This window comes from Phodopus roborovskii, unplaced genomic scaffold (genome assembly GCF_943737965.1).
Source record: "Phodopus roborovskii unplaced genomic scaffold, PHOROB, whole genome shotgun sequence".
Classification (NCBI taxonomy): Eukaryota; Metazoa; Chordata; class Mammalia; order Rodentia; family Cricetidae; genus Phodopus; species Phodopus roborovskii.
Window position 1 is genome coordinate 3,388,472 of NW_026126689.1, and position 22,610 is coordinate 3,411,081.

The 22,610-nt window shown below is 44.4% G+C and overlaps 1 protein-coding gene across 2 annotated transcripts in view; it reads left to right on the forward strand.

Moving 5' to 3' along the window:
* The window catches only part of Tpk1 (thiamin pyrophosphokinase 1), a 263,282-nt gene extending 251,224 nt beyond the window's left edge, over window positions 1-12,058 (forward strand). For both annotated transcript variants that reach the window (XM_051174710.1, XM_051174711.1), the window contains one exon: window positions 10,398-12,058. In XM_051174710.1, the coding sequence (XP_051030667.1) occupies window positions 10,398-10,516 (119 nt within the window). In that variant the 3' untranslated portion in view covers window positions 10,517-12,058. The remainder of the gene's footprint in view (window positions 1-10,397) is intronic.
* The last annotated feature ends 10,552 nt before the right edge of the window (window positions 12,059-22,610 follow it).

Consider the following 22,610-nt stretch of genomic DNA (forward strand, 5'->3'; position numbering starts at 1 on the left):
CAGCCAATAAGAGAAGCACGTATTCACAGCACACAGAAGGACATCCCCCACCAAACAAGCCACCCGTTTACCCACGGGAGCTTGTAATCTGATTGGGAGACAGGGATAAATGGTATAGATGCATGTTGCTGCCACCGTGATGTCATGAAAGACACATGGAAAGGCTTCAGCTCCAGAAACTCTTGGTCTCTGAGTGTGTGAAAGGGCATGCTCTTATGTGACCTCCAAGGGTTGGCAACAATGTCTGTAGAGGGGACTTGCAAGAGGATCTCCCTCCCCCCCTTCTTAGGACCACATCACACGGCTTCTGTGGTTACTTCTTGTCACTTCCCAGTCCAGAGTAGAGCAGTGGCTTTCACAGCTTCCGTATTTTCACACGGCTGGCTGTCTCTTCCCAGCAGGGAAACTTAATCCAGATGCTCCCACCACATGAAATAGCCTGTTTGATCTTGTCCTTCTGGTCTTGAAGGCAAGTCATTGGTCATTGTAACCATGTGACATAAATAGGCCAGGGTAGAGCCAGGTAAAAAGATTGTGTCAATCAAATCTTACTTAGGCAGACAAGTTTGTTCTTCCAACAGTTCTGTTTTGGTTTTTCACAGGGATGTCTCCAATCTCCCCCCCCCCCCTTTCTGTGGTAGTTTGAAGGTGAATTGGCCGCCATAACCTCATAGGGAGTGGCGCTGTTAGGAGGCCATGTTGGAGTGGGTGTGGCCTTGTTGGAGGAAGCGTATCACTGTGGGGACGGCCTTTACGGTTTCCTATGCTCAGGATACCGCCCAGTGTGACAGTCAGTTGACTTCCTATTGCCTGCAAGATATAACACTCTCCAACACCACAGCTGCCTGCAGGCTGCCATGATTCCCATCTTGATGATTTCGACTGCACCTCTGAAACTGAACGTGAGCCACCTCAATTAAATGTTTTCTTTTTAAGAGTTGCATGGTCCCAGTGTCTCTTCACAGCAATGGAAGCCCTAAGACCCCGTCGTTGCTCTGATCTGAGGAAGGAGGTAGCTTAACATCCTTCAATAAAAGTCCTCTAAAACCCCTTTGCCCGACGTATTTATGCTGGTTGCTTTTTATTTACCCGTTTGGGGTTAGTTGGTTTGATTATTAAGTTCTAAAATGTAGGAATTATACCCCTTTCACTTATTGGGGTTAGGTACCAGCGACACACTTGACATTATGCATTAATTCTGTCCTCCCTCACACCTTCTCATCCTTCTTTACTTTCCCATGGCATTTGCCTTTTTCGACATACTCATAATAATCTGAGTTGACATTTGAAAGATGGAAGTAAATGTGACTTCAAAGCAGATGAAATGATGATACAATACAGATTTTTTCAGTGCTTTTTTTTTCCCTTTGGCGAAGTCAGAGCTCTTTGCTCGTTCGTCTTCACCTTACCAGTATGAGAAATGACTGTGGCAGATATTATTAGCATCTTCTAAATGGATGCTGAGGCCACCTGAGGATTTTTCCCCCCTCTCAAGAATCATGAGATATCAGAGTAGTAGAATGGTTCTCCGTTCTCTAGGGTAGGAAGGGGCCCAGAAGCACACAGTGACTTGTAATGTTCTGCAGCCCGGGATAAGGACCTGGAGTTGGACCTGGACGTGGACCTCATCCTTAATATACGCTGTCACAATAGCGATACTTCTGTGGATAGTTTCTGGCAGTCGGTGTGCATGGAGGTCGTGCTGAGTCCCGGATGCCGCGCTCGGGAGATCATCCCTTGCACTGTGTGGGTTGACGTTCCTTTTGCATACACACGTAAACGTCATACTAGCTTTCCTCCGTGAAATTTTCCAGGCAGATTTAACTAATTCAAGCTGGCCACATTTTATGAATGAGGACCCAGTGGACTTTTTTTGTTTGTTTGTTTTTTTCTTCAAGGAGCTCTGATTAGCTCTTTATCTGCCAGAGATCCTGACCTGAATAGAACACATTATAATATAACATATTGGGGAATATGGTTTTTTTTTTTTTTAGACAGACCTAAACATTTTTTCTTTTTTATGGTATTTTCTATTTAAATTTTAAACAAGCTTGTTTTACATGTCATCCGCGGTTTCCTCTCCCTCCCCTCCTCCCCTGTACCCCCAAATCTCCATCCCATCCCCTTTTTGCTCCACAGGAAGGGTGAGGCCTTCTAAGGGCGATCTTCAAAGTTTGTCTATCATTTGGAGCAGGGCCTAGGCCCTCCCCCGTGTGTCTAGGCTGACAGAGTATCCATCCCTCTATGTGGAATGGGCTCCCAAAGTCCATTCGTATACTAGGGATAAATACTAATCCACTACCAGAGGCCCCATAGACTGCCCAGGCCTCCTAACTGACACCCATGTTCAGGGGATCTGAGTCTGTCCTGTGCTGGTTTCCCAGCTATCAGTCTGGGGTCCATGAGCTCCCCCTTGCTCAGGTCAGCTGTCTCCATGAGTTTCTCCAGCATGGTCTTGACCCCTTTGCTCATCACTCCTCCCTCTCTACAAATGGATTCCAGGAGTTCAGCTCAGTATTTAGCTGTGGGTGTCTGCTTCTGCTTCCATCAGCTGCTAGATGAAGGCTCCAGGATGGCAAATAAGGCAGTTATCAACCTCATTATCAGGGAAGGACATTTAAGGTAGCCTCTCCACTATTGCTCAGATTGTTAGTTGGGGTCATCCTTGTAGGTCTCTGGACATTTCTCTTCAAACCTGCAATGGCTCCCTTTATTATGGTATCTCTTTTCTTGCTCTCCTCTATTCCTCCACCAACTCAATCTTCCTGCTCCTTCATGTTCTCCTCTCCCCTCCTAGTCTCCTCTTCTTTCTCCTGACTCCCTCTCCCCTCCCACCATCAGGAGATCTTGTTCCTTTCCCCTTCTCAGGGGGACCATGTATGTCTCTCTTAGGGTCCTCCTTGTTTCCTAGTTTGTAGGCTGGTGATCCTATACTCTATGTCTAAAATCCATCTGTGAGTGAGTACATACCATGTTTGTCTTTTTGTGACTGGGTTACCTCACTCAGGATGCTTTCTTCTAGTTCCATTCATTTGTGTTTGTTTTTCCCAATGAATAGCACTCCGTTGTGTAAATGTACCACATTTTCTCCATCCATTCTTCAGTTGAGGGGCATTTAGGTTGCTTCCAGGTTCTGGCTATTACAAATAATGCTGCTACAAACATAGTTGAACAGATGCCTTTGTATGAATGTGCATCTTTTGGGTACATGCCTAAGAGTGGAATTGCTGGATCTTGTGGTAGACTGATTTCCATTTTCCTGAGGAACCGCCATACTGATCTCCAAAGTGGCTGTATGAGTTTGCACTCCCACCAGCAGTGAAGGAGTGTTCCCCTTTCTCCACATCCTCTCTAGCATAAACTGTCATTGGTTTTTGATTTTAGCCATTCTGACAGGAGTAAGATGGTATCTCAGAGTCATTTTGATTTGCATTCCCTGCTATGGATGTTGAGCACTTTCTTAAGTGTCTTTCAGCCAATTTAGATTCCTCTATTGAGAATTCTCTATTCAGTTCTGTACCCCACTTTTTAATTGGATTATTTGGTGTTTTGGTGACTAGCTTCTCGATTTCTTTGTATATTTTGGAGATCAGCCATCTGTCAGATGTGTGGTTGGTGAAAGTCTTTCCCTGTTCTGTGGGCTGCTGTTTTGTTAACCGTGTCCTTTGCCTTACAGAAGCTTCTCAGTTTGAGGAGGTCCCATTTATTAATTGTCAATCTCGGTGTCTGTGCTACTGGAGTTTTGTTCAGGAAGGGGTCTCCTGTACCAATTCGTTCAAGGTTACCTCCCACTTTCTCTTCTAAGAGGTTCAGTGTGGCTGGGTTTATGTGTAGTAGAACTAAACATTTGAAAGTACTGGGCTTGGGTGACAGTTCCAAACTAGAATACTTAAGTTTTAATTCCTCCAAGTTGCAGATCTTTTCTGAGCTAATTGTAATTTTTGATAGCAGGCTGAGTTGAAGTTTTAAAAACAAGTAAAAATTTAAAAAATAAAATAACAAAATATTAAAAGGAAAAAAATAATAAGGGATCGTCTGAAGCCCCCAATCATCTTCCAGGCCTCATCCACGGGTGTGCGGATATATGACCACTGAGTCTCAGGACTGCTGAGAGAGGAAGGGTGCGTCTTCCTTGTTTTCTTCCATTTCACAATTCCTCACTGGGCTACAAAAGGGCGGAGTGCTCACTTCAGGAAGTGTCCTCTGGTCAGTGTTTGGGGAGATAAAGTTCAGAGGGAAAAAAGCCTGACTATTTTCAGAAGCATGCATAAGAACAAGTTTCGCTCACCATTGTCTCAGCCTGGGGTCTCAGCCTCCGGATCATGCAGGCTAACTTCCAGGCCCTTAACATCAAAGAGCAAGCAATGGCTGTCCTTGGACTGCTTCTGCAGGACTCATTGTGTGTGCCCACTCTTCTCTGAGGAGCTAAATCTCAAGCACATGACCTCTGTCTGGTTCTCTTGTATTGGTCTTAATGCAAGTCGGTGAGCATCTCCCGTCATGGCATTGGCTGAGCTCCTGAGGAAACAGTTGAGGAGAAGGCAGTGCTTCCCTGGGAGCTCCCTGACCTTCCCTCCAGCCTTCCCCTGAGGACCAGCACAGCGCCCCATATGACTAAGTTCCATTACCCAGTACCCAGAGTATGCATAGTCCTGATAGCACAGCTGTATGCAGGCCATATACACAGTCTCCAGGTGCGCATTGCTTTTTTACTCCAAGTGTTTGAAATATGAGGCCTACTTTTAAAATGCCATGTGTTGTCTCTAATTGGCATGCCTGCTTACTCTGTCAACCAGAGAAGTCTCTCCACTGACTTGGGGGGGGAGGGTTCATGACACCGACTGTTTCAAAGAGGCATCCTGGCAGTGAATATCTTCACCCCCACAGTAAGTAGTTTTACCTGTTTCATTATCTCATTTTCTATTCAGCTCAAGCAGTTTGGAGCAAACAGTAACACAGGCCTAGAGGACACTGCATCCCTCCAGCCTCAGCTCCGGAGGCAGGTGGCCACTGTTTGCCCTTTTGTCGCTGAAGCTGCTTGACCGCTGATCATCTGGCTAAGACCCTAAATTGCCAAGGTCTGGCTGCTCGCTGCCTTTGTCCTTCTGAAACTGAGAACAGCACTGAAGTGGCACTTTGGTGTCGTGTGCTCACCCGCGCTGCCCAGCGTCATTTCAGCGGTGATTTTAGCACTAAGGGGGCTTCTGCCTGGCCCAGTTATGACACATCGCGGTGCTGCAAAATACTGGCTTTCTGCCACTCCTTCCTTGGAGCTGATGCTCTTCTCTAAAGAAATTTTTTCTCCTCTGCCTTTGGGGATTGTTTTTGTCATTAACTGTATTGTAATGCATTTTCCCCTGGGCATTCTTTCCAGGCTCAAATTGTCCCAATGACTCTGGCCTCTTGACGTGTCTAAACAGGTTTTGGATCATCTTCTTATTTTCGCAGCAGCGTGTTTCAGGCTCGCCCTGAACTCTAGGACTCTAACATAGTCAACCTTCTACCGTGAAGCCTGGGCCAGGGAAGGAACCACGTCATTTTCAAGAAGGCAAAGAACGATTAGTTCAGTCTCCCTAAGGTGGAGAATAGGAGAGTAATACAACCTAGGAGAGGACCTGCGACTTCAGACCGTTACGGATCCAATTTGCAGAGAAAGGCTGGCTTTGTTCCTGGAGGGCACACAGAATTTTCCGTGACAATAGGAAATTCATGATGTAGCTGCAGAGAATGGCTGTCAAGTAGGTTAAAAAAAAAATAATAATAATAATATAGCCAGGTGATAGGGAGTCCTAACTGCTACGCCAAGGTATGTGGATAGTGCAGGGGGTATTTTTGCTTTGTTTTCATTTGATAGTTACCCCACTGACAATTAGGATCCATCATCAGTTATTCTTCCCCATAGGAATGGCTTGGTTAGAGGTGGACTAGGGTGGTAAGGAAAGGCAGGGGTTTATAAGGAACACAAGTAAGAGCATCTGCCACAGGCCCGGGCAGTACTCGGCTTTCTTATCAGCCTTAACAGAGGCAGGGAATGTTCTCTTGAAACTTTTAAGTTTGGCTTATTTGAAGTTTTACTTTCTAGTAGTCTTCCTACAGTGCCTTCTGTGTACTCCTCAGCCTGAAGGACAGTGAACTCAGCCTGAAGGGATGAGCATGTTGAGCATTCAAGTCTATGTTGATGTATTTGTAAGGCTTAATCATCTGAAACAACGACTTACACCGAGTGTCGTGTGCCTTTATAATCTGCCATGCGAGGATGAACGTTTGTATGTGGAATGACAATCAGGTCCTATGCAATCAAAGCAAGAGACACCATTCCCCTGGTACGACAGTTGACCGCATTAAAACATGGCAGATAGAGTGGTCCACTCTATGTGGTGTTCTGTAAGCTTCTTGTGCTTCCCTAGGCATGTCTTTCTTTAGGTTAGGGAAGTTTTCCTCTCTGATTTTGCTGAATATGTTCTCCGCGCCTCTGAGGTAAGTTTCTTCGCCTTCTTCTATACCTATTATTCTCAGGTTTGGTCTTTTCGTGGTGTCCCACATTTCCTGGATGTTTTGTGTTAAGGATTTGCTGGATTTAAATTTTTCTTTGGTCAATGAGTCTATTTTCTCTAGTTTATCTTCAGCACCTGAGGTTTTCTCTCCCGTTTCTTGTATTCTGACGGTAATGTTTGCATCTGTAGCTCCTGATTGTTTACCCAGATTTTCTATTTCCAGCATTCTCTCAGTTTGCGTTTTCTTTATTGTCTAATTTTTCAGTTTCCAGGTCTTGAACTGTTTGAATTGTTTCCATCACATGTTTGATTGTTTTTTCATGGCTTTCCTTACAGCGATTTGTTGAGTTCTTGGTTTTTTGTTTGTTTGTTTGTTTTGTTTTATCTTTTCCTGTATTTCTTGAATTTTATTTTTTTTTTAGTTATTTCTTTTCTTCCATTTTTTTTTTAATGGATTTTCTCATTTCCTCTTTGAGGACCTCTATCACTTTCATAAAGTTGTTTTTAAGGTCATTCTCTTCTACTTCATCTGCGTTGGGATGTTCAGGTCTTCCTGGTACAGAATCCCTAGACTCTGGTGGTGACATATTTATCTTTCTGTTGTTGGATGTGCTCTTATACCGTTGTCTTCCCATCCCTTCTCCCAGTGGGTTCAGGTGGGTACAGGTCCAGGCTCTCTCCTCTCCTAGTGGGTGTGTGTGGGTCCAACACAGGAATGGCAGCAGATGCTGGATGCTTTGTTCTGCTTCCAGGTCTGTCTGGGAAATTTGGTGGCAGGAAGGGTCTGGAGGCCGGCTGCAGATCAGGGGGCTGGAAGAGGGAAGGGTGGGCTAAGAGCCTCCAGCACTCACCTCTCTAACGCCTCCTACTCCCCTTCCTCTTCCGGGTTAGTTACCCACCCTTCTACTTTCCTGTGGGGTGTGTGTGTGTGCGTGTGTGTGTGTGTGCGTGTGTGTGTGTGTTCCTCATTGAATTTGTTAGGTTGTGGAAATGGGTGTAGTGAGATGTAATCTACAGAAGGTTAGGCTTCAGACCAGTGACTGCACTGATGGGGGATGTCCTTCTGTGTATATGTTTCTCTTGTTGGTCGGCGAATAAAACACTGGCCAATAGAGGCAGGAAGACAGGGGGGCTAGGGTGTGAAGAGAATGCTGGGGAGAGGAGCAGGGAGGTGCAGGAAGAAGAAGCCATGTAGCTTCCAAAGGAGTAACAGGTCTGCGCATTCTCCAGTAATTCAAGACCATGTGGAAATTCATAGATTTATACAAGTGGGTTAATGTTTAACACAGAGCTAGCCAATAAGAAACCCTAGCCACCAGCGGACAGTTTAATATTAATGTAAGTCTTTGTGTGCTTATTTGGGGGCTGAAAAGCAACTGTGGGACCTGGCGGGTAGGAAACTCAAACAACACTGTACTGATGACGAAAATGTCTCCCTGTCCCCTATCAAAGACAGCTCCTCAGGCAGTGGTAGGACCTCATGAGCACCTCCCCTGTCTGTGGCATAATTGTTGATGGGTCCAAAGCTGTGCAAATACTATGTTCAAGGGAGCAGGGGCCACTCCATACCCAGAAGGCTCGGTCCCATAGCAACAGCTCTTGCTTTCCTCCTGCCCTTCTTCCCTGAGCCTTGGGGGGGGGCTGACATGATGGCCCATTGCAGGATGAACATTCAACCATGGACTCATCCTCAGCACGATGGCCCATTATGAACCTCTGCAATAACCACCACCCATTACAGAAAGCAGCTTCTGTGCCAAAAAGACAGCAACGTAGCCCGCAGGCTCAGACTAGGTATTGAGAAGGCAACTTGGCACGCACAGCGTGTCCATTCAGCAATACAACAGCAATACATCCCACTCAGGCCAACATTTATGTAAACAGACCGTTCTGCGGTTCTGATTATTCATTTTAGTTTCCTACTCTCGGTGAACTGGGAGGTTATCCGACATACCTGTTGCTGTTAATTAGCAGTTGATGCAATGGCAGATATTATAGAATAAAACCTAAGTTATAGTTGCTTTGCTCATTGAAATGTTTTCTGAAAAGGCATTGCTCCTGTGCGTCCCTGACGCAGCCATTTCAGTTTAGGATGCATCGTATCTTAGAAAAACAAAGGTACATGACGTGGTTTCCTACCTCTAAAAGCCTGGAATTCTCAGCCCTGGGAAAACCAGAAAGAAATTAATGCACAGCCTGTCACCCCACAGCAACAGTTTTATACAGTTATCCTTTGAGCTAGGATTTTCATCTCCTTGATTTCCAGATGTCCAACACGTCCTGTTGATTTCAGGTGGCTCTGTATACTTGGTTCTTCACTATAGCGATCCCTCTCTGAAATTAGCAGAGCTTCTAAAGCACCCTCTTTTGCCCTGGAGACTAAGTAAATGATATCAAAAGTCCACACTGCCCCCAAAATAAAGTTTGTAAAATGTTGTATCCCCAGTTCTGAAAAAGAAAGAAAACAAAAAACAAAAAAAACCCAAGGGCAGTAGTGGGAGTGCTTACTGTATTTTAACTAGCAGTGAATGCTGTTGCTGGGGATTTAAATTGTCTTTTCAGCGTGTCCTCGGGAAGATAGCAGCCCCCTCTAGTGGAGAGTGAGCCTTGTAGCAGAACCATTTCCCTCAAGCATGAGCTGCATAGTTAAGATTCTGAAGTGAAGGGCAATTTCTGCTTCACGTTGGTTTGTGTTTCTCGTCATATTTTAGCCGAGAAAATCCTGTTAATCAAAGGATATTTGCAAGAGAGTTGTTTGAAGTCACGCCAATGAAGGGGAATGTTCTGAGTAAGCAAGGCAGAGGGTGCTGACTTGTGCCAAAGTGCTAAGATGCTAAGAAACAAAATATATACTTACATGTGTGAATCTGTGGGATCTATAATTATACTGTGGGGGTTTGAATGTAATCAGCCCCCATAGGTAGTGGATCATAGGGAATTAATGGCACTATTAAGAGGTATGGCTTTGCTGGAGTAGGTACAGCCTTGTTGGAGGAAGTGTGTCACTGTGGAGGCGGGTTTTGAGGTCTAAAGCCATGCCCTGTGTATTAGTTCATTTCCTGTTGCCTGTGCAAGATGTAGGAATTTCAGCCCCTTCTCCATCCCCATGTCTGCCTGCATACCACCATGTCCCACCATGATGATAATGGACCTCCCCCCTCTGGGATTCATTGTTTCCCTTTACAAGAGTTGCCATGGTCATGGTGTCTCTTTACAGCAATAGAAACCCCAACTGAGACATATACAAACTCTTTAACTTCCTAGGTCAAACTTATACCTTCACTGATAGTTACATAGCTTGAAGGGTAATCTTATCCCCTGCCTTTGTCCTGAGCTGAGACTGTAACTTGTACAATACTGCACACCTGAAAGTCAACTTTGACCTCTGTGTTCCCATTAACTTTCCAGAATATAAGCTATGCTCACCATATTTCTTTATGAGTCAAAAATAGTGGCCCAAACTCCATGCTTTGTAGGTCTCTAGTTTTCTGTCCCCTATGACTTGCGCTGTGCCTTATAGAGTTTAATGGTTTTGTAAAAAGTTGTTTCTGTACCATCAAAATAAATAAATAAAAATTACCCAGGCAAGCAAGAAAATAAATGGCACATTACAGATAAATTGAGTTTAGAATTAATAGAGAAAAGGGGAAGGCTAATGAATCTATTATCAATAAAAACTTATAGCCCAAAACAGTGAATGGTATAAAGACAAGTTCTGGGAATGGGTATAGGAAATTGTAGAAATTCTTGGTTTTAACCCCCTACTCCATGTGTTTCCTTCATTCTTCTTGTGAGTAGCATCTATCAAAGAATATGCTCAGTCATGTCATCGTAGCTGCTGACGAACGTAGTCTACAGTGTACAGAGTTTATTCCACTAATCTGTTTCTCCTGTTTCCCACAGCAAATGATGTGCTTGCCTTTGGAACACTGGTCAGTACTTCTAACACCTACGATGGGTCTGGGGTCGTGACTGTGGAAACTGACCACCCGCTTCTCTGGACCATGGCCATCAAAGGCTAACCTATAATGTGGCATCCGTCATGTCCCTCTGCCTTCCCTCATCTGCCCAGCGGTTCATTGCTCACCAGGAACAGAATCACCTCGGTGTGCAGAAATCTAAATTTCTCCATAGGAAACCATGGGCTCTCAAGATGTTGGGGGTCGGGGTACAGCTGAGCAGAGGAGCACTTGCTGCACAAGCGCAAGGTCTTGGGGTTCAACCTTCAAAACCACAAAATAGAGATGCTGGTGTGTAAACATTCTAGGCCATGCTATAAATGACATCTTGATTCTACACTGAGGGAAAGCTATGTTCTATCAAAGTAAATAAGCTTTATTATACTCAATTGAAAAAGTCAATGTAGATCATTGCCTTATATAATTCAGTTCTGATCATTTTAATTAATCAGTCCACTTACCTTAAAACCCTTTCCTAATTTCAAAGCACCAAAAACTGTTGTCTGTGTTGCCTTGGAGTCTAGCACTTCCTTAAATGCCTGATGACAAGGGCTACCTACCTCTGAGCATCTCCCAACATGGTATTCCTCTCTGTAATGTGTATTATCTCCCAGGGTGCTGTGATAAAATGGCAGCCTTTCACTTTGACATGACATTTTTAAAATATAAGAATCGTTGACTTAGCTGTTACATTTGAAAGCAAACAGCTACATGGGCTACCGGTAAACGAGAAGCGGTAACTCATGACTCTCCACCATACATTAGCCCCTCAGAACTTGAAAGTTAAACACTCCGTGCTTCAGAAATGCAGGAACCATTGTGAAAATCATGACAGATCCAAAGGGTTTGTGCAGAGGAGTCTTAATCCTAAAAGTTCAGTCACCTTTAACATACCTCCCACTAGAAAATGAAGTGGACCATACATTTCCCGGCATCCCCCGGAAGACGAGTGTGCCTGCGGAGATGGGTGCACACAGCCCGCGGAGACATCAACAGCTGCGGGCTGTCTCTTCATCCCAGTCCACCATGTGTCTGGCTCCTGAAGCCTGTCTAGCTGTAGAGTGGAAGGGGTTGTAATCACTGAATGTGGGAAAGAACCACAGGTACAAACCCTAAATGCTACCATGTTGCAGTTGACGAGCAGGTAGTACTAGCTTGGTGTAAGGTTGCTGGTGCATTAAAAGGCATTCCTGTTTGTTTCAGGAGCTCCCCCGCTCATCTTCCCACCTTCTCCTATCCCGTTTGTTAAACTGCATCTTGCCAAACAATCCATGTCTTAAGGACAGTCTATCCACCATGTTGTGTTATCCATGACTATGTATGTCACTGTCTTCTTGGTGCTACAATACTATAAGGCTTAAGACATAAAGTAGAGAAAGGAAAAGGATCAGTTGAACCAACAGTAAGTCCTGAACATAAATTGTCAGAATTATTGTAATCATTTATGCAAATACACGATTGTGAAGTCTGGATGTCAAATAAAAACAGTTATCTGTGTGCATGTCTACAGTGATTTTCTAAGAAAATGTTCAACTTGATCACTTGTATTTATTTCACGATGACCCATCTCTCATAGTCAGTGTTTCTGCTCAAAGGGTGACTAAAGATGGGTAATTCATAATTAAATCTCATATGATTTCAAGAAACAATCCAGTTGTATTAAGTTCTTCCTCTACCCTTTCTCCATGGACGTTACTCTCTAGACAACCTGACCTAATGACTCTTATTCCATTGTTCTGGACCCTTATTTCTCTATCTTTAAAAATAAGAATTGATTGTCTTACCTAGCCACGTTATAGGAATGAGAAAAGGCAAACACAAAGATACTTGCATCATGGGTGTCAACTTGCTGGAGAAAAAAGAGCTCGTAGTGAACCATGTGCCTTCTGTGGTAGACAGAAGAGAGCAAGACCTCTGAGGAGCAGGAAGAGAAGAGATGGGACAGTGGAAGATTACATTGCTGCCAAAGAGACAGGCTCATGGCTGGGGCTTTCTGCATCTCCTCAGTTCGAGATGCAGAGCTCAGAGGCTCCGTGCGTCCCTTCCATTCCCAACAGACCAATGCTTCTTGACCACAAGAGAGGAGCAGCCAAGCTCCTCCACCGATTCAGTAGGAAAGCTTGTGCCGCCACAAACAATACTTGCCACAAATGAGGTTAGAAGGGGAAAGGAGACAGAACCAAAGCTGGGTATACAGCATCTTCTTTCCTACCAGTCTCTCCTCCGTGCCAAGGAGAGGTTCAGCTATGTCTCCATCTTCCAGTTTGTAGACTGCTGTACGTTCATGATGAAGTATATTCTTTACATGCAAAAGACATATGTCTGTCGTTCTAAAAATTTACTATTACTGTATGTCTTATTTAACCTGCAAGCATCTGTGCGTGTGTGCGTGTCTGTGTGTGCACGTACGTGCGTGCTTCAGTGAAGCTTGGTAAACATACACACACTGGGATGAATGAAGCATAGATACTTAACTCAGGCTATCACTTGTGAAACGTTGGATGACCACCTCAGGGGTTATCTCAAAGCAAAGGCCCCCATCCCCAGATCCTGATGGTGTAAAACCTGCAGAGCGTGGACCTTCACGCTCCCACTCAGGAAAGGCGACACCCCAAATCACTCATGAGAAGCCGTCTCAATGCAAATAGCATGAGGAGTTTTTATTCCAAGTGCACTGGGGGCCACACAGGGGCAGAGGACTGAGAAACTCGATTGAGACAGTTTTTATAGGATTTACATCAAAGTTAATAAGGCCAGTTTCAAAGCTAGCCTGTTATTCTCATTAGGCCTGAAAGCAAGGTCATGGGATAGTTCAAAACGTGGAATGGTTAGTAAGATTTCCTAGGTTACAGAGATTTAGCACACCTGTAAGGTTAGGGGGGTTTCTTTCTCAAGAACCAGTGGGCTCAGTAGCCTTGTCCTTGAGTGGCTGGGAGAATGTTCTCTCCAGTCAGGGAGTTGTCTATATCTATTGGCAGAGGCTCCTGTTCTCTGTCTTTCCCTTTTTGCTATGAGTCCACCTTTTAGTTATTTTTTTTTTTTTTTTTTTTTTTTTTTGTGGACAGGATGACCCATAACAGTTCCCAGACTGTTGTTGTGGATAACAATATTCTTCAGAAACTAGGTGATTATGAATAATAATAATAATAATAATATCCAGAAACCAGTCATTGTGATCAAGCTATTTCATGTGTGTTTTTTTTGTTGTTGTTGTTGTTGTTGTTTTTTTTTTTTTTCCTGAGCTTTGCATGCAGCTAGGGTGATTTTTAAATACATGCTGATGGGCCTTTACTAAATTTCTAACTTTTAGTGGTCGTTAGAGAGTTAAGCTGTATTTTCATCCTTTCAATGGGAACCGCTTGCTAGTGTTCTAACAACCCTTTCCTGTTCCTTGAAACTAGGTGAGGGCAGTCCCTCTGACTGTCATCTCGATGTTTACCTACTTTTTTCACAGCAACAATGGGAGCCTGCAAATGGTGAGGGCGCAGGTTCATGGTGAAAGTGAACCTCCCAAGGGATCCCTCTTAGCCCCGATTCAGGTTAGACTCCGACCGCAGCCGTCAGCGATAATGGCAAAATACAAGTTGGGCCTGCTAGGGGGAGCTACTTGAACCTTGACCCCTCGACTTTGATCAATTCCCTCCTTCCTTAATAGTGACTCTTGCATGAAATAGTAACACTGGCTATTCAAATTATTAGCCATGTCTGAGCCAGCAGCAGAGTCGTTCGCCATTTTGTTGGTGGTGGTGGTAGTGGTGGTTTTTGTTTTTCAAGGCAGCTTTTCTCTGTGTAGCTTTGGAGCCTGTCCTGAAACTAGCTCTGTAGACCAGGCTGGCCTTGAACTCAGAGAGATCTGTCTGCCTCTGCTTCCTGAGTGCTGGGATTAAAGGCGTGCACCACCAACAATGCCCAGCGCAATCACTTTTTCAATTACTAGAGTATCATGTGACTGTGAGATGTTGTGGAGGAGTAGGGTGGAATCAGATATGAGTCTGGCAGGAATACTCTGAGGAAAGGACAGAGCAGTTTCCACTGGGGTTGAAAACTAGGACTTTTACTCACACAGAAGCAAGGAGGAGGTACACACCGCTTGGGTATTTTTGACGCTATAATACTAAAGTTTTGCCTCGGGCTTCTGTGTGTGGAGTGTCCCTCTCATCTACCCTTGTGTGGAGCCAGTCTTGCTTGCTACTCCTGCTCAGCCACACCTCCACACACACTACTTGAACTACAGAAATGAAGCAACCCAAAGGTGGGATGTGATTGTGACATGGATCACCAAGTCAGTGATCAGGGAGAAATGATTCTTCACTCCTCCAAGACTCTGATCATTATGGTCTCAGTGGTGGCTTCCAAACTGTGTTTACAATGACCACAAAGAATATATTTACTTTATGAGCAGGCACACCGCATGCACAGAGAGAGAGAAAGAGAGAGAGGCACACACAACTCACACACACACAGAGAGAGAAACATGCAATATCTTCTAATTTGACCTTAAACTGAAAAGAACTCAGGTGCATTTGAACAGCATACCTCAAAAAAGAGCAAAATGCATAACATTACTTTTAAAAATATGTGTGTGCATGAACATAGGAGTCCTACCCTGAGATTACAGTAATTTTTGTTTTAAATGTATGATATTGATGTCACTTTTAAAATATATTTCTCTGTACAGATTAAAATTTAAGCCACAAGGCCAATTCCTTCCTAGGGAGTTCTTGTATAAAGTCTGGACAATAACTGGCAGGTGTAGTAAGCACAAATTTGCCCTTCCTTGCCCATAGCAGATTTCGCTCATCAGTCATAATTTTCTTTCCTGGTGAGCCCCGGCCAAAGCCTCGAAATCCATCTCAAAACAGTTATCCAAGCAGATGTGATTGCCGCCGCTCCACTGGCTCAGAGCTAATGTGTTTTTTGTTTTGTTTTCCCACTGTATACAAAACCACTCTGCTGACAGCCCAGGAAAGAGGCCGTGCAAACATTACTCTTGCTCACAACTAATGGGTAAACAAACACATCCGAGGACTTGTTCGCTGTGTGCTAAAAGCAGGGGCTTTGTACACAGAGAAACGAAAACTAGGTCTACCCCTGAGAATAACGTGGAAAACATAAAGTGGGCCCTGTGCTCATTTTAGTTGAGGAGGCAGAATCTTCAGAACAGGCTTTCAGATTCTCACTGGGAGCCAGAATCTCTAAGACACAGTACCGACAAGAGTCTGTCCAGATAGGGAAAAGGATTTTGATAAAGAACCCCCAAAACATTAACTTGTACCTTAGCAACTATTTATTTTAGAAATATCTTTTAAAACCTGAAGACTGAGTGAAAATGTACTAGACCGGCCTTAGGTGAGGGGACAAAAATAAACAATTTTAAGTTTAAAATTCTGCAGTAGGACAGCGCTCCGTCTGAGTAATTAATTTCATGCCCAGTTGTTTAACGTTATGAATCCTTCATAGACCATAAACCCCTGTGGACACATGTACATCTGTCTGTCTTGTCATCTTCCGTCTCCTGCTCTAGGCCAGGACCTGCCTGCTGTAGGAGTCCCAGGAACACATGTAAAATGCCGCTGTGCTAGCAAACCTCTGCCTTGCACCGCACAGAGGGAACACATGCATTTCCCAGCCCCTAGCAATCACTGTCCTTTCCTTCTGTGGTCCTGAGCTGTCTGCTCTTCAGATATGCTAACATCCCTCTTAACATGGCTCCCTGTCCTAATTATGCATCGGACACACCTGGTTAAAAAAAAAAAAAAAAAAAAAACATGGTTCACTTTCCTATCTAGAGAGGGGAGTAATATTTACAAGGCCAGGCTACACAGCAGGTATTTTTATCAAGTGCTGGAGCACTTGCCATTTGGAGGTTCAATTCAGAACGGTGGCTGTCCTGAGCACATGCTGTTTCTAACAGCGTTAAAGGCATGCGGTTCGATTCTGATCTATTTGTACTTAAACCTACCTGCTCCCCCAAACTAAGCTGATGAAATCAGTTTTTGAATTCTAAGGCCATGAATCGGTATATACTGTCTCCAGCTAAACTGCCCACGATAAACCCAGTTATTTGTGACTTTTGAGTCATTGTTCTCCATTGAATAACCTATTGATAAAGAAGAGTCCTGTTTTAATTTAAGCCAGGTGTGGTGGTGTACGCCTACAATCCCAGCACTTGTGAGTGGAGACAGGAGAATCAGAAGTTCAAGGTCATCCTCAGCTATATAGTTAGGTCAAGGACAACTGGGCTACAGGAGACTTGCTTTCAAAAGCAAAACAACCAAAAAAAAAAAAAACCTATGTTATAAAAACATCACTTTTATGAATGCGCTTAGCATAGCAAGCATTTGCAGAGTGCATGCAGACTTTGTATTTGTGGCCTTTCTTTCACCAGCCCTCTTTGCCAATTTCCCCTCCTTAGCCCACCACATCTTGCTGGACGGACCTGATAATCTTAGTCGTCTTATGAAATTTAAAATCCAGTTACCTCCAACATAATGGCGTTTTCCAGTACTATGCCTTTATGAGCAAAAGTCCCAAGAGTAAGGAATGTCTTTGAATAACGTAAAAGCCACCTTTCTTCATTGTGTAAGAAAGACTTAAGTGCCCAGTGACATTCTCGGCCAAAGCCTACCCTATTAATTTAAGGGATCTCCCTCCTTCTGCCACCGGTCCCTTATTCGTGAGCAAAGTTTCCTTGGCCCCAGTGGTCCGCATACTGCTCCTTTATTTTTACTCCTTAAAATTCAGGGGAGCCTATGTGGATAATGAGGCAAAGGAAATGGTACAGAAACTTGCAGGGCTCACTTTTAGTAAGGGAATTTATTATGCGTATTTTAAAATTGACCTTTTAGTCCAAGTTTTTATTCGGTTCCAATGCAAGAAATTAAGCAACAAGGTCACTGTGAATATCTGAATGCGAGTGGCAGTGAATAGTAAGATTCATGAATTTAAAAAAAAAAAAAAAGGGTAAGAAGCCAATAGATAGATTCTTTTTCAGACTAACAGCGAGTAGAAATGCAAGATTTTTTTCTTATACAAAGAAGCCAAGCTTTCTCTCTCTCTCTCTCTCTCTGTTTCTCTCTCTCTCACACACACACAACACACACTGCCCTTTGAGGGAAAATGCCATAAATCTGAAGTGTGTGTATGTGTGTGTGTGTCATTTATATAACTTCTTGTCTAGACCATGTATGTCTAATAGTGATGCATCATGTAAGTATTTAAATGTTATTCATACAGATGCTGCCTTTACACATTTCCATTTCGGGGGGTTGATAGCTTTCCATGGGTCACTGTAAGTCTCTGTCTTCTCTTTGGTTGATATCATAAATGCTGAACTCCACAGCATTAAAATCGTATTCAATATCTCATATTCAAGGAACACAGAAAAAGTAAATTGACAATAATTAGAATTTACAAAGGCCCTGAGTTACCGGACATATCCAATTCATGTTCTAGTCTCCCAAAAATTGTCCCCTTGCCAGCAGGCTCTTGAAGACTTCCAGGAGGTGTTCCCCATGCTGTAGGAAAGAAAGCCCTAAGTATGTTGGTGTCTACCTATAACAGAAAGGGCTTGCTACCTGGGTCCATGGCAAACTCTCTGACCTAGCAGTATCCATTCTACTGCGGACCAACTCTCATGAGAATGTAGCCTAGGACTTACTCTACCCAGACCTATGTTGATTGGCTCCCCAGGAAATTCAAGAGTTTTTACCACTATGAAAGTCTTCTTGTATCTGTGCCACTTTAATTAAAATCATTAAAAGCAATTTCAACCTCATATCTTTTACAGTGTGTGTGTGTGTGTGTGTGTGTGTGTGTGTGTGTGTGTGTGTGTGTCCCAATTAAAATATTACTGTTGTTTCACGTTCTAGTCGGGTCTTTTATGTGAAGATGGATTTGACTTGATATTTGTTCTGTGGAAGAATAATACAGGAAGAATATAGCCAAGAATAAACTCCTCTCGTTACACACGAATTCTACAGACACTAATCCTGTGTCATTTCATTGAAACCGTGGGTTACTACCGTGATTTAATAAGGATCAGGGAAAACAAATAGGCTGAGTAGATGTTTATTCAGGGAGAAATAACTTATAACAGAGACAGATGAACACCACCCTGGTCCCAGGGATGCCTCCCGATGCTCTTCCGTCTCAGTGCTGAAAGCAAGAAAGAGCCCTTTCCCCAGACCTAGTTCCCCTGAGTAATGTCTGCCCCGAACCCACCCCCAATGGGTGCGGTCAGTGCTACAAGTGCGCACAAAGTGAACACCTCACTACAGGTTAACTTTTAATGAGGGGGAGAAATACGGTTCGGATAGACACACTGTTCTTAAACACAAGGTTGACTGCCAGTCATAAGGCAGACACGGGGGTACAATGATGCCCTTGCCGGGCTTGCCCCTGTTCTGGTTTCTCATCCAGAGGCAACTCCCCCCTGATGTTCCTCATACTCAGCTAATAGCCTGACTTCACCATGGAAGTCATAGCCGTCAAAATGAACTCTACAGAGGCCCCGTGTCTCCGCACGCACCAACACCTGGCGCCTTCTCCTGTACACTCCATACCTGTGACCAGAGATGAGCGGCCCACATCCTCATCAAGACCGGCCCCTCCACCGTCCACAACTCCTTCCCTCCTCCCTCAGAGAGGTCTCCCTGCAATCCGCCCGCCTTATACCTTTCACCCGAACCGATCTCTTCGGCATACAATTTCTTTCTTAAATGCATTCTTACACCCTCAGCTACCTCCCAGCGTTCAGTTGGGCGGGGGCTTGCTCACTCTCTCAGAGGGTCAATCCGTGATCGTCATGGCGGGAAGCAGGTAGGCATGATGCTGATGTAGGCGTGATGCTGGAGCAGGAGCCGAGAGCTGGCATCCTGACCCGCAGGCACCCTTCCATTTCTGCTTGCTCTCTTCCACATTCAAAGCATGCCTAGACTTCTCACCACGTTCCCACGCCCCAGCCCAACATGGACTCCTTTCTTTTTTGCAGTGAGTGGTCTCTCGTCTCCACCTTGCTGTCTTCCCCAACTGTAGCGATGCCCAATCAATCCATTTCCCCACTTGAAACCCTGTAACGACTTAGATGGAAAATACAAGTGTGTACAGCCAACTAATAAGCCCCTGACCTCCCCAACCTCATTTTACCTTCTCCTCCCCCACATTGTGTTCAAGATTCCTCGGTCTTCTTGCTAGTCTTGGAATATATCCATTGTCTTCCTAAGGGCTTCCGCCACAAGCCAGGGATGTAAATGTGAATTCAGCCTAGTGACACCAAATATAATTCATGACTAACAAATAAAATACAGTGGCATTCTGTAGTCTCTAACAATCCCTCCCTCTCCATTTGCAAAAGTCCCAACTAAAAGTACCTCCACCTAGAACACTCCCCTAACATGGGAATCAAGTCTTTGTTCAATAATTATCTGGACTAAAATCTTTCCATCCCCATTTATCTACAGTTCTGGCAACAAATTGATAACCTGGGGCACTTCTTAATTAGCTGCCTTTAAAAAATTGTTTGCTGAATTAGTCAACTATGAAATCACCCAAATGATTACATTTCAAATCCATCACCCGTTTTTACTGGACGAACATACGATCACTCCAGGATCGTTAATTACAGTGTTTATCTGCCTGTGTTTTCTTACGCACACGGCACAGTGTGCAGCCAGTGCCAGCTGGCATGTCTCCACCCTACTGTTTGAAGTAGCCTGCCATCCACTGGGTAATGACATTCGTGTAACAAGAAGTAGTACTTTGATACCTCCACTGTCTGCCCAAGGGAGACAGTATTCAACAATAAGCCTCCTTCTATCTAGGCAGGTCACCTGTGCCGAAGGACAGGAGAAGAGCTCTGGCTCTCCTTAGGAAAGACTCTGGTTGTCACCCTTAATTAGCAGCTGTGCTGATTCATGGGAAGCCACACCCCCTCCTTGTGCCCTTCACGGTCAAACAGGATTTGTGAAGCCACCACCATTTCGAAAGTGTGTGCGTTCGTGTGACCTTGTTTACACCTCAGATTAAGACCAGCAGCTGAGTAGTGTTAATTCCCACCCCATAGATGTGAACGCAGAGCACAAGGAGACTTAAACAGCTGACCCTGAGTTAATGACCAAGCCAAAGATGACAAGCCACCTCCCACCCCATCCCTCTGCCTCGACATTATCTCCAAACTCTGTCTCTGTTCTTGCCTCACTTCCATCATTTCTCTCTGCAGTAATTGGACTGGGAGTTCACAGCTTCAGGGCCCTGTGCCACGTTCCCCCCAGTCTTCCTTCAAGCTAATCCTTCTTCAGTTCTCTAAGGTGGCCGATGCCCTTTCAAGGCAGCTGATGAGAAAGTTGAGTCTCAAGGACTTCACTGATGTCTCCTACAACTTCTCTTTGAGAAAAGTGTATGCCAGTGCAGCCTGATGGAACCTCGAGGGCACAGTCTACAGGGGAACTGCTATCTCTGCCGACCTGCTTATACCCACAGCAGCCAGCCTTCCCTCTGAGGGAAAACAAGTGGGTGGTGGGATTGGTGAGGCTACCGTGGGACTCTCCATGTAACAGAAGGAGCATGGACCTTATTGGACCAGTGCCGCAAGATAAAGAAGGGGTACCGTTATACACTTAATTCATTCAACAGAACGGAAGGACAACTCATCAGATGCTCTGTATTGCTGAAGTCTAGCCTTCTGTTATTCTTTTATCAAGTGCTTCTCACAGTTGATAAAAGAATGAGGATTCCATTGAATTTGAGTTAATCCTATCAAATCTGCCCCAAGAGTGGGGTGTTTATTGGGTCTCTGCATCTCCATCCCAGCTCCCACTGGCAGTAAGGATCCTTGTCAGTCTGTCCTAGAAGTGTTATCCAGAGTGAGGAACAGACTACACAGTCTCAGAGCTGGGAGCAAGCCTAGAAAGACCCTGAATCTGGTGCTTGAATCTCATTACTGTGAAACCTGCTTGCAAATATCAAGACTTTCCATCATGCCTCGCCAGAAACAGCACTGCATTTAAATTAGTCTGAACAACAGAACCACTTCAGAATATTCTCAGCTGTCCAAACCCAGAGTCAACCAATTGCTCCCGTCAAAACTTGGATATGCATATAGTAGGATTTCTTCCAGCAGGTGGCAGCCAAACCCTACAAAAAACATAGTGTGACCCGTAAGTACACTTGTCTCCTGACAGTAAAAGTTACTACCATGTTGTCCACTCTGTTCAGGAGCCCCACCATCTTCAAATTCTATTGAGTAATCATAATGAGATGGACATTGGAGCAGGTGGCTTTGACAGGGTGACAGGGTTGAACGGTCTGCCTGCCTTAGTTCACCTGCCAGATGATGCTCCTGCAGTATTGGTATTAGGAAACTCAAATAGTGGAACACTATTCTGAACATGAGTTGTCCAGTTGAGTGCCAGCCAGCTCAGAGTAATAAATCATACATGGCATATTAGCTTTCCCTGCTACTATACTAAACCCATACAAAAACACTGCCCTTGACTGTGAGCTCACAGAAATGATGGGAAAGGGAGACACAATATGGAAATAAAGGAAAAGAGATGGTCCCTATAAACATCTCTTCTCTCTTTCCCCCAGACAAAGTCCTTGAGTGTACAAAAGCATACTATTATCATGAGGCCAGTATATTTAATCTTTCTAAAAAAAAAAAACATGGTATAACTAGACAAAGCATCTCATGGACACAATCAAGGTAAGAATAGGAGAATAATAGTCTGTGGATCATAATTGTACCTGATCCTCAGCTGATCTGAGCAGATGGGAGACAAGGAACACATACAAACTGAGTTGAAATGCTGCTCATCACAATGTTCTCTCTGATGTGAGGAAAGTTTTAAAATGGCAAATGATACATAAGGGCGAAGCCAGTTTGGGGTGTCCATCCTGTGATTCACAGGCTGCAGTCACCCCAAAGCAACTATGTATACAGCTCAACATAAAACTGTAAACTTACTTACGACATTAGGAGGTGTCTAGGGAGTGTGTGTGTGTGTGTGTGTGTGTGTGTGTGTGTGTGCGCGCGCGCACGCGCGCGTGCGCGCGCAATAGCCCTCACAATATCAGAAGATAGTTCTGAAGAGCCTGTGTCTTACAATGTATCCGCCATGCCATGTTGGACACTCCAGGCTGCCTGCCTTGTGAACTT